At 46.7% G+C, this 12753-nt stretch overlaps 1 protein-coding gene across 3 annotated transcripts in view; it reads right to left on the bottom strand.

Annotated features, from left to right (window-relative positions):
* Positions 1-12753, bottom strand: part of RASAL1 (RAS protein activator like 1) — a 73842-nt gene extending 61089 nt beyond the window's left edge. For 2 of the 3 annotated variants that reach the window (XM_072983123.2, XM_072983124.2), the window contains exon 1: positions 12509-12656. In XM_072983123.2, the coding sequence (XP_072839224.2) occupies positions 12509-12573 (65 nt within the window). In that variant the 5' untranslated portion in view covers positions 12574-12656. Of the gene's footprint in view, positions 1-12508 lie in introns of all 3 variants that reach the window. The other variant, XM_020807097.3, reaches the window with a different exon arrangement.

Raw genomic sequence — 12753 nt, forward strand, 5'->3', positions numbered from 1 at the left:
TCTATGGGAAATTCAGGCTTCTATTGCCCAAGGAGATCTATAAGCATGAGGGCCCACAAAATGCTCAACCCACCCCATCAACCCTTTTTGAACTGATTTCCTTTCCTAACCAAATTCTGATCCCTTTCTTAAAGCAAGCCTCTTTTTTGTGCCTGTAACTTACAGGGTCTTCTCTGCGGCTGCCCCCAGGCTTGTGGGAATGCTCTCCCTCAGGATGTTAGTTGCATTCTTCTGCCAACAGTTAAAGACATTCCTCTTTAGGTGGGATTTTAATAATTAAGACTGCGTTAAGGTTAATTATTGCAAGGAATTGGAGAAATGAAAATCAAGTTAACTTGGAGGAATGGTATAGCGAATTATGGGATATTGCAATTAACGATAAACTGACATGTGATATGAAAATAAGTAGAGGCCAAATGAAAAATAATGATTTTAAGAAAATATGGAATGTATTCTTAGAACATGTATTTCAGAGAGGGAGGGGGTATACGCCGAGAGAAGAAACAATGAAATTTTGGAGAGAAAATGGATGGAAGCGTAGTGTTAGGCCTGAGGGTGATGGCTGCACAAGGGCAATTGTATGTTATTGTATAGTTTTGTTTTGTATTTTATATAGGGTTTTTTTCTGTAGTAGTAGGTATTTTATTAAAAAAATTTAAAAAATAAAAAAACTGTGTTCCTCCTGGGTGCTGGGCTTATGCTCTTTTTCTCTTCTAAACATTTTAAAATCCTTAAGTAACCTTTAAAATGATTATATGTTTAACTGTTTTTAACCCTGTAATTTATTGCAGTTTTGGTCCAACTCATTGTAATCACTGCGAGCTGCCTTAGGTCCCCTCATTGGAAGAAAGGCAGCCTAGAGATGAAATGAAAAATCAAATACATAAAAGAAACAACCTCCCCACACACACACCTGGCACTCTCTGAAGATGCTTGGCGGACATCTGAGAGACAGGACGAAGCGCCCACCGAGTCATGAAACCCACTTGTGGGGAGAAACGAGGGAAGGGCACATCATGAGAAGAAAGACAATAAGGAAGGCAACCAGAAACAGGGAACTTTTTCAATATTACAATTCCCAGAATACTCTATGAGAGTGGTCCCCAACCTTGGGCCTCCAGATGTTCTTGGACTTCAATTCCCAGAAATCCTGGCCAGCAGTAGTGGTGGTGAAGGCTTCTGGGAGTTGTAGTTCAATAACATCTGGAGGCCCAAGGTTGAGGATCACTGCTCTACGACATTAAGAACATATTCTGGAAACGGCAGTCTTTTTAAAAAAAATTAAAATTTGCGTTCTCTGAAGAGGAAACCTTTGAAGGTACTTGCTCTCTTTATGGTAATGTTTTGTTCCAAGACTGAGCTCCGAGTCTCCTTCTCATTAAACAAGTAAAGAATAAAGAATTCAGAAGCAGGATCTCTGAAGAAATGTTTAGAGTACTCTTGTCCAGAGTGAGGAACCAGCTATTCCCTCTCCAGGGATATTTCACATCTTCCCATTTTAAAACCCCTGCCCTTCTAGTTAATCAGTATTCCATAGTCACTGACCATTCTGTGCTCTCTTTTCAGGATTTGGGGCTGGGGGGTGTATTTTTTTTCCCAATGTTTTGAGGAACACATCGGCAAACTTCGTGGTTCTCCCACGTCTGCTGACACCTGCCTCTTTTGAAAAATAACGTTGCTGCCTTGGGAGCCATTTTGGAGAAGGAAGAATCCCAGCCACCTCAAGTCAAGTCCTGCCTGTTAAAACATGGACCAGAACATCACCAGAAGCCATTAAAGAAAAGACTCTTCCGATCTCAGGGTAATTTGAACAAAACAGCCTGCTTTTATTACACTGATAATTGCATAATTATCCACAATGATCCTTCTCATTAGGTCCCCTGCGTGATAAAATGTTGATGATACCAGTTCAGTATTTCACTCAAAACAGTTGGTTCGACCTAGTGGATGATTTGGCAGGATAAGAAATCCTTTCCCGGTTTTAGCCCAAATTTCGAAGGAGCCATTCCTTCAGCACCTTGGATAGCTCCTGTAAAGTTCAAAGTGAAACCTGGACCACACCCCCTGCAAAATACCAGCTACTGTACAATTAGCCCTGGTGCCATAAATTTAAATGTTTAAAAGTCGGATTATTCCAGTTGTGTATCTTTGCAGACAGTAACACAATCTTGTATGTGTCTATGTCTGACATTGATGTGTCAGATGTAAGTCCCTTTAAATAAAACAGGGTTTATTTCCAGGTAAGTGTCTATAAGGCTGAACTATTAAATACTGAATTTGTTCACAATCTTTGAAGATGTTTACCCTTGTTGATCAATCTCCTACTTTACCCCCCCACCCTTAATTCAGTGTGACTTAGAGGCCAAAAATATATAAAAAGAGGGGAAGTGAAACTCTTTTCTCCCACATGCTCTCTGCCGTTCACATGGCTGAGTTTTCACCAGCTGGTATCTCAGTCCAATACTGTGTTTTGCCAAACTGCTTTCTCACCCACCCCCTCTCTATTATTTATAGATTAATATCAGGCAGAATTGTAAGTTGATAACTAATAATAGTAACTCCATTCTGCCTCCTTAAATGCCAATGGCACCCGCCTGGCAGCCTAGACTGCTGTTCAGAAATAGAAAAACTGTTGCATATGAAAAATAATAAACACAGTAAGAATAAACAATAATGGTGATGGTCATAGGTGACATTTTGCATAGCTTTTTCAAGGGTTCAAAGCCCTCCACTTGCATCATCTAGCTTCAAAACCTGCAACTACTTTGCAAAATTACATTGGGGTTATTTCTCCCCCATAATGCAAACATGAGGGTTGTGTGTGAAGAAGGGACTGAGAATTACGGGGGTCCTGCGTTGGCCCTGTCACTTGAAATGGAAATGAAAGCACACACACCCTTTGGTACCACGCCACTGCGGCATCCGTTCATCCCCCTCAAAACAAGGAGGATGTTTGGCCACAAAAATAGTGAAAAGGACTCTCTGCTCCCAGTTCTACTGGTCAGGATGTGGTCCAGCAGTGGTTGCTAAAGGGGGGGGGGGGAGAAGAAGAGACACACAGAAACCATCAGGTGACTGTGGCCATGATATAAGAACAGCCTGGCATGGTGCTACCTCCACAGACATAGAAGAACATGGCACCTGCCAGTAACCCTGTGTTCAAAATGGCCGCTCTGAGGGTCTTTATGGATCAGCTTGCTGGGAGCCCTGTGGCCTCAAAGCGAGGACACCTCAGAGCAGTCCTATCAACCCTCAAAAGTCAGCCATTTGGAACGCCTTGGGCAACCCAGGTGTTCTTGCACTGTTTATTTATTTAAAATATGTCTACTGTGCCTTTCTCCTTGAGAAGGACCCAAGGTGGTTTACATTATTGAAAGACAGCATTTAAAGCTGAAAACAATGAGTAGAGAATGGTGCATTGCAGCACAAAAAGACAACAGTTAAAGCTAAAATAATAACAATGCAAGTACTAAAATAAGGAACAAAAAATACTACTCTAAACACAAATAATTAAAAAATACAACTGTAAACATAAGTGACAACCCTATCAGAGGAGTAATGCATTCACCTACTTGCAGAAGGACAGCAAAGATGGGGTCAGCCTGGCCTCTGGTGGGAGGGAGTTCCAAAGGCTGGGAGCAGCCACAGAGAAAGCCCTCTCCCACGTCCCTACCAAATGCACCTGTGAAGGTGGTGGGATCGAGAGAAAGCCCCCCCCCGAGGATCTCAATACCCAAACCAGTTTATAATGGAAGACATGGTCTTTGAGATAGCTTGGACCCAGGCCATTTAGGACTTTATACTGTAGGTTAAAACTAACATGTTGAATAGTGCCCGGAGACTGATCAGCAGCCAGTCGAGCTGATGTAACAGGGTTTTTTTGTGATATCTGTAAACAGCCCCAGTCAGCAACCTGGCTGCTGCATTTTGGACCCACTGGAGTTTCTGAACCCTTTCCAAAGGCAGCCCCATGTAGAGTCCATTGCAGTAATCCAGCCGAGATGTAACTAGGGCATGTGTCACCGTGGTCAGATCAGATCTCTCAAGAAACTGTGCAAAGCTACTACTGGCCACTACCGAAATCTGGGCACCCAAGCTCAGAGATGAACCCGGGATCACCCCCAAGCTGCACACCTTTGTTTTCAGAGGGGGCGTAACCCCATCCAGCACAGGCTGCAACTCTATTCCTTGAATCTGCCTTTTGACTGTCTTGTCTGGATTAAGTGTCAATGCATTCATCCTCATCCAGTCCATTACTGATACCAAACCTTGATTTAGAGCTCGAGCAGCTTCCTTGAATTTCGGTGGGGAGGAGAGGGAGAGTTGGGCGTCATTGGCATACTGGTGACACCGAAACACCACACTCCACACAAACGTTCCCAGCAGTTTCATGGACATGTTAAATAGCCTAGAGGACAAAACCGAATCCCGAGAGACCCCACAGGTCAGCACAGCATTCTGGGAGATGCTACAGTTTCCACAAGCTGTGTTGGCCGGGGTTTCTGGGAGTTGTAGTCCAACAACACTTGGGTTACTCAGGGTTAGGCAAGCTGCACTACGCCCTTCTCCCGGTTCCAGGAAACGGCTCTTCCTTTCACAGGGAAATCTGTGCTGCTGAAGTGTCCTCGTCATTGTTTTTGTGGACAAAACCTTTCGGACACATAGCTTGCTCCGGAGAGTTGCCCAGAGCAACCACCAACAGCCTCGTTGCTCTGCAGAAGATCAGAGGCCCTATCAGGGCGCCCTGGAGACGCAGCACGTTTTCATGCATCCACCGCTCCATTTGCCAAGGAAACCGCTGCACAGGCTAAGAACACGGCCACCTCTTCTGAGAGTGAGTGGCTTGCCTAAGACGGCCTAGCAAGTTCACAGCAGAGATGAGGTTCGAACTGGAATCGGACTAGATGTCAAGAGAAGTGCACAGCTCCTTTAAATTAATCCATTCCTCCTCATACAAAAGGGCTTTCTTGGCATTGTGTCTCAGCAATCTGACTTGCAAAATAAGCCCCTGTTTACCATTCAGTGACAAATCAGAGAAGAAAGCACCCACTACGTAGGTGAAGAAAAGCATGTACTACAATGAACGGGCAAATATGGTCTTTCACCATTTGAGGGGCCATCTCTTCTAAAACATAGTAAACATGGTGTCTTGCTCAGAGGTAGATAAAATGTAGCTCTCAGTTGTCGTCAGCCTGGAACTCCCAGCATTCCTCGTCGTTGTCTTTACCAATGAGGGCTGATGGGAGTTGTGGTTTGTCAAACATCTGGACAGCTGCAATGAGCCATCTGCCCCCTCAGTCTCTCAGCCCCAATGCTATCGTCAGCTCAAGAGTATCCAGTGGAATAGGGTTGGGCCACAGGATTTTGTGTTGTTACAATGTTGTGGTTGCATCTTGAATGTTTTGTGTCATTCCTCACACACACACACACACACACACACCTCACAATCCTTTGCCATCTCCATAGAGAGCCTGTGAAGTGAAGCAGCACAAAGATCTGTCACCACATCCATGGAAACAGCAAAATGCCACAAGCCAGATTCCACTTGAAAGAGCTTTCCACTGAGCTGACTTGTGAGAACGGGGGTGTGCATGTGTGTGTGTGTGTGTATTGTTGTGTGCATGTGTGTGAGAGAGTGTTAAAGACAAGGACCTTTTCTCTGGCCTCATCCTAAATCAGGGTTTAAATTCTGTCCACCAAAACAAACACACACACACACAAATACCTTGCAGATTGGACCACAGCTGTTCAAATTTCGCCGGAAAACGGGAAGGACCTGATTATGGATTATGGCCACCCACCTCTTTTCCAACCCCAGCATACATTGATGCTCCATTTAGCTATGGGGCCAGAAACAGCAAGGAGACCAGTGGCTTGTGTGAATCTGGCTGACCTCTTCACCCTTCCAAAGAACTGCCGAGTCTGGAGGGGAGGTCAAAGACCCACCTGGCCTTGCAATCTGTCCCCCCCCCCCGTGCTAGCCAGCCCGACACAGGGGGTAGAGTGGGGCACTCTTACATAGGACATGGGGAGAGATTGCCCCACGTTTTGGGGATTGGTGCCACCACTATACAGATGACAGCCAATGCTCCCTCTCCTCACCACCTAAATCCGAGGAAGCTGCTTCAGCTCTAAATCAGTGTCTGGTTTCAGTTATGGGCTGGACAGGGTGAATAAATTGAACCTTAATCCAGACAAGCCTGAAGTGTTCTTGGTTAGTCAAAAGGCAGATCAAGGAGTAGAGATGCAGCTGGAAGTGGTTGGGATGACATTCCCATTGAAAAACCAGGCATACAGCTTGAGGGTCTTCCTGGATTCGTCCCTAAATCTGGATGCTCATGTTTCGGTGGTGGCCAGGAGCGCCTTTGGACAGTTAAAATGAGTTTGCCTGCTGCACCCGTTTCTTGAGAGATCTCATCTGGCAATGGTGACACATGCCCTAGTTCCTTCCCAGCTGGATTGCTCTACAACATGATCTGGGGCTGCCTTTGGAAAGGATCAGAAAACTTCAGCCAGTCCAAAATGCAGCAACCAAGTTGCTGACGGGGGCTGTTCACAGGGATCACATAACCACCACCACCACCCCCGGTTACAGCAGCTTGACTGGCTGCCGATCAGTCTCTGGGCACTGTTCAAAGTGCTGGTTGTAACCAATAAAGTCCTAAATGGCCTGTTTCCAAGCTGTCTCAAAGACCTCATCTCCCACTACGAGCCGCCTCGGATGTTAAGATCATCAGGAGAGGCCTTTCTCTTGGGCCCACCACCTTCACAGGTACATCTGATGAGGACACAGGAGAGGGTCCTTCTCGGTTGCTTGTCCCAGATTCTGGCACTCCCTCCCACAGGAGGCCAGACTGCCCCCCCCATCTTTGCTGTCCTTCCGCAAGCAGGCAAACACCTTCCCCACAGTCACCAGCTACCTCTGTGTGGTTTTCAGATAGATGGTTATGCATTACTGCTTCGACTGGATTTTTAGTACTACTTATGTTTTCCATTTTTGTGTTTTCTGTTTCTCAGAGCGACCTTTTAAAAAAAATTTTTGTATACTTATTGATCTTTTCATTATTATTATCTGTTAATTGATGTAAGATCCCTCCTTATTCATTGTTCATAATTTTTTAAAATGTCATCTTTTAATGATGCTAACCACCTTTGCTTACTCATAGTTTTCAACTTTAAATCCTGTCTTCCATTGTTAGAAACTGCCTTGGGTCCTTTTTAAGGAGAAAAGTGGAGTAAAACTATTTTAAATAAAGAAATATATAATAAATGGTAGGGAATGTAACGCACCGTTCTTTCTTTTCCATCCTTGCCCCAGAGAACCATACTCCATGGAAAGGGAGGATTCTCTTCCTTGCAACTGTGGCTAGTTTCCCCCAGTGGGCATCAACAAGCAATTCCTAGGGACTACAAGACCCAGAATCCTCACTGGCCACACTAGCTAGAAATTCTGAGAGCGGCAGATCAACATTTTTCCAAGGTCTGAATTATTCTCAAATGCAAGATCGTCCTTTCCCAAGATGACTTTGGTCAGCAGGCATCCCCACACCCAAATGGCGCTCAGAAATCTTCTTTTTAGCAAAATGGGCTTAGGGTCAGAGTTAGGGTTAGCGGTGCTGAGAAGGCTGCTGAGCAGCTTTAGCAGGTGAATTTGGATGCTGGTAGGCTCCGGCAGGTCCAAATCTTGCTGCTCACATTGGATGCTCTGCGCAGTGTGGGAGCTGGCTACCTGTCAGATCACCTTCCCTGACACAGACCTCTACACCTGTGATAACAAGCATCGGAGGCTGCTGGCTAGGATGCTGCCGGATGCTCGGACCTACATTTTGGGGGTCCTAAAGCTTGAACTTGTATGAGGTCCCCTTTGCAACCAGCAATGAGGTCTGGGTAGTCCCTGTTATCTTCTTCATGGGGTTGTTCCGTGATAGATTACCATGATTTTAAAAAAAACAACAATGTGGACTAAAATTGATTCTGGGGAGCCTCCGGGACTAGGGGCCCTGAAGCTTCAGCTTCATTCGTTTCAGAGCAGATCCATCCCTGGTCAGATGACAACATGCTGGCTATGGAGCAACCACCTTCCCGCAACCTGGTGGAAGGCCTTTTTTAGGGTGGCCCCTGCCTTTCAGAATTCTTTCCCCCTCCCTATGACTGAAGAGGTGTCTACGGATATGTGTTTAAGGCAGAACTTTGGAAAAGTTGCTTTTTTGGATCAGAATTCCCCCATCAGCAACCAGAGGGTCTTGGGTGTTGTAATCCTAGAAAGGAACTTCTAAGCTTTTGTTTTAAGCACCAGGTGGTTTTACCCACCAGCTCTTCCCAAGCACACTCTCCAGCATTACAATTGTGTCTGAGACAATGAATTTAGTGTTTTTATTGATGATTTCTTTATGTTTTCTGTATTTTCTTTGGTTCTTTTTGTTTCATTTTAAATTGATTTTATATCTTCTACATTTCTTTGAAATATTTTTCTACATGGCTGAAATCCTATTGCGTAGCTCTGCCTGCACCATGGGAATGACATCAGAAGTAACAGCTAACTGCCACTGATTAAATGTTTCCTTTCATGATTTTGAGGTGCATGGTGACGTTTTCACATGGTGCATGAGTCATGCGCATCCTAAAATTGACAAAGTAAGCCACCAATGTCATTCCTACAGTGCAGGCACAAATGTGCAACAGAGTTTCAGCCATTGACTGATGATAGATAGATAGATAGATAGATAGATAGATAGATAGATAGATAGATAGATAGATAGATAGATAGAGAGATAGAGAGATAGAGAGATAGATAGAGAGAGAGATAGATAGAGAGAGAGAGATAGATAGAGAGAGAGAGAGATAGATAGATAGATAGATAGATAGATAGATAGAGAGAGAGAGAGAGAGAGAGAGAGAGAGAGAGAGAGAACTTGGGTCCGGAATAGGTTTTTTGGAATACAATTTTGGGAAGCAATGTGGTGGAAACAAGAGCCTATATCCAATTGTTAATTCTAGATATCCATTGAATCAAATCAGCCATGTACGTACATCCCATTAATGTAAGTGAGTCTACCCTAATTGGAAATAGGAATTGGATTTAGACAAGTTCCTACTCTTTAGGCTGCTTGCAAAAGGCAAGATCCTTTTACACTTTTGCCTTCATTCGCTATTAGCTGCATTTACATCCTACCTTTTCCCTAAAGGGTTCAAGGCAATATTTCCCCACGACCCTGTGAGGTAGGTCAGATGGTGAGAGAGATACAGAATCCAACTAGGCTTCAAATCATGAAAAGTGGATTCTGGAAGCTATAACCACAGAACTGAATTTTCCTGTCTCCGACGTTAACATATCAGTTGAACTCCTGTTACTTAAGTGTAATAAGCTGCAGCTAGGGTAGGCTAATTTGAATCAATGGGACTCATAGAGGAGATGACTCATCAAATCCCCACTAATTCAGTGGGTTGCGTGACTTACTATGCTAAGCAACAGGATTTCAGCCAAGACATTCTAGCCTGACTTTCTGTTCTCTCCTCTGTTGTGCAAATCCTGAAACCATCCTATTTTTGCTTCCAAGTGCATCATAGCACTTAATTAATTGTAGAAAATGTAGTTGCTGTCAAAAGGATCCTTGAGAAACCACTGAGCTTTCAAGCCTCTGAAATGCAGCCACTGTAAAAGCAAAATGTTTGCATTACATTTTGCCTTACTACAGTCTTCACCGCGTTCGTATCTTTCTTCAAAGGACTGCACGACAAGAGACATATGCTTCCTTTATCCTCACATGACAACCCTGAAAGGGATTTACAGGGAGAAATGAAGGAAGGTCAGTCTTCCTCGTTGTGATTTTCCTGGCTCATTTCAGATTTGAATCCAGGTCTCTTTCCTATCCCAGGCTTCACACTCTCCTCACGACCCCCCAACACTGATTCTCCACTTATCTGAGGTAAGAGAAGGGTTTTAATTTTCAAGAAAATAGATTACACCAAAAGTCTGTGCGATCAATAACAGTTTCCATGAAGGAACAGGTAAAGATTTAACGGCGCATTGTGGAAAAAGATTGCAATACCAAAGACTGACCTTTCCATGTTTGTCCTCTAAGAGTCGGTATTTAGAGGTAAGCTGTCCAGAAACAGAGACCCAACATAATCTGGCTCGTAGCCATCAATAGGCCTTCTCTTCCTCCATGAATTAGTCTAAGATTTTTTTAAAAAGTGCTCCTTAGCCTGCACTCCACCACTGCATCTTGTGGCAGACAGTTCCACTGGACAACATATGCAGAAAAAAAAACTTTTTGGACTATAGCTGCCAGAACCCTTCAGCCATTTTCACTGGCATTTCCATGCTGGCTGAGGGATTCTAGGGGTGCTAGTAAAAAGAAAAGAAAAAGAAGCAGCAAATTGAGCAAAACGAAGCTTCTCTCAATTGGCCTCATGGAAACACAAACACCCTATTTTTTTCTCTCTCTCTTTTACTGGATCATGAAGGCACCTCTAGGGCCAATGCTATCCTGGAGTGAAGATTTATGGTATTGCGGGAAAAAAAGGCAGCAAACCTTAAGTTGCTTTAATTAACGAATGTTGTTGTTTCTTACTAAGGATGGTGAGAGGGGCTTGCAGGGTTTTCTGCCTGATTTGCCAAAATAACTTCCCAGCCGTTGATGGCAAACTAATTGGACTTGTGTGGATGGGGGTGCCCTTTGCCAGCAGCACAATGTTTTTGGGTTGGCCCCGTGGTGCCCATCCTAGAGCAGAGGGAGAGAAAAATCATCTCTGGCCGCTTTCTCCCCACGGCCAGGAGGGGATCACCGGCCCAGCTGCACGGGAGGGTCCCCAAAGTTTCAAGGGAGGGGGGCTGACTTCTGGTCAAGAACCAGTTATGACGGCTGCGCGGAGACGTAATGACTCTCCGCCTGACCACCTCCCCTGTCTCCCAAATCTTCCAATGATAGAACAAGTGGTCCCATAATCTCTCCAGTGTTCTGGCCGCCCAGCCACTGGGTCAAAAGCCCAGATTATGAACGGCCATAACCATGCCTTACAGACGGACCCATTTATTTCTGTTCACCTTTAAGGTATCGCAAGGCTCTGGAGTATTCTGCGGTGGCAAATCAACCCATTTCGTGGTACCAAATCTCTTGGTATGGGCACCAAGTTGCCACAGCTCATTTCGACTGATTAAAGAGGGGGTTTGAGGGGGTTGTTCTGGCCACGGGCCCGGGCCCACACCCATTGGGGCAACGCTGATGTACTCCTCCACCTCACCAATTAGCTGCGGCACATTACACGAACCTTCTGCGTACACCGGTGAGCTTCCAGTCACTTACGCTTATGGTGCAAGCTTGCTCCCTGTAGCTCCAGAAAGTCGAATCCAAAGATGTGGATTTAGATTACCAATCTGACCTATGGGATGCTCAGCAGTTTAAGTACCCGAGAGCAGAACAGAGTTCGAATCCTGCACCGGGCCTCTTTCACAGGGGCTGGAGGCGATGATCCGGAGGGTCTCCTTCCAGCTCTGCAGTTCTAAGGTTATAGATTATAATGGAGAATCCACCTTCTTGAGAGTAAGAGCTGCTCAACAAGTGGAATGGATTCCCAAGGAGGTGCTGGGCTCTCCTTTTGCTGAGGTTGGCTAGCCACCTCAAGGGGACTGTGACTTGCTGCATCGGCTGGGGGGGGTGGACTACATGATCTCAGGACTCCTTCCAATTTCCCGTTCCCTTCTGCCATTCCCGCCTGCTCCCAGTTCTGCCCCCCCCCTCGCGAGCAGCAGGAGAGAGCAGAAGGAGCAGCTTCTGTGCCACTGTTGCCTGGTGCCCTGGCTCCTTGGAGGGGTCTGCGCCCATGGGGCGCGCATGCCTTTGACACCCCACCTTTTCCCCACGAGGACTCAGATTGCAAGAACAAGAGGCGCCCACGGAGAAGCCAAAAGGTGGAGGTGTGCCCTTAATCTAAGAAGCCCCGGAGGGCAAGGAGGCAATTTCCAGGAGGTGGACAACCCGGGTGTGATCTTAATTTTGGAAACTGCACTTTTTACCTGTACCAGCAGCATATTCCGCTTTGGGCTGGCTGAACTGTTTTCCAACTTACTGTACTCTCTCTTTCGTAGCACTAAGATCACACGATGCTGTGACCCCCTCGGTCTTCTTCCCCCTAGACGGGGGAAGCCTCTCTCCAGAAAAGCAGCTGGGGGGTATTTAAAGCAAACGCCCAGGGTCCCTTTCCACCCATCCCCGGGGGGGCGGCGGTGCGCGCGTCTCTCCGAAGGACGGCGCTTCCTCGCCGAGCGCCGATCCTTCCCCGCCGGGTCTCCAGCCTCGACGCGCTGCGGGGAAGGCAACCGACCCCGGGAAAGGGAGAAGGGGAGCCGGCTTAAGGCTTCCCCGCCTGGGGCAAAGGAGGCGCCGTCTCGGGCGCTCCGGAGCCGAAGGCGCTCCTGCTGGCGGCCGAGCCTTCGTTGCGCGCCCGGCGACGGCAAGGGGAGAGGGGAGAGGGGAGAGGGGGGGAGGCTGCGAAGTCCGTTACTCACACGTCCTTGGCCGGCAGGTCCTTTCCCTCCACCACGCGGAAGTGGAGCGACGTGTTCTTGGCCATGCCGCCGCCCGAGGCTGGCAAGGTTGGCAGGCTGGCAAGGCAACGGGCAGGCGAGGCGCGCGGAGGGCGGCGGCGGCGGCGGCGGCGCTTCTTGCGCGCGGCTCCTCTCCGCCGGACAGCTGCAGAAAAGGAAAAGGGACCTCGCCGATGCCCCGACGGGCGGTCCGCCGGGATCGGTGC

This window comes from Pogona vitticeps, chromosome 14, assembly GCF_051106095.1.
Source record: "Pogona vitticeps strain Pit_001003342236 chromosome 14, PviZW2.1, whole genome shotgun sequence".
Taxonomy (NCBI): Eukaryota; Metazoa; Chordata; class Lepidosauria; order Squamata; family Agamidae; genus Pogona; species Pogona vitticeps.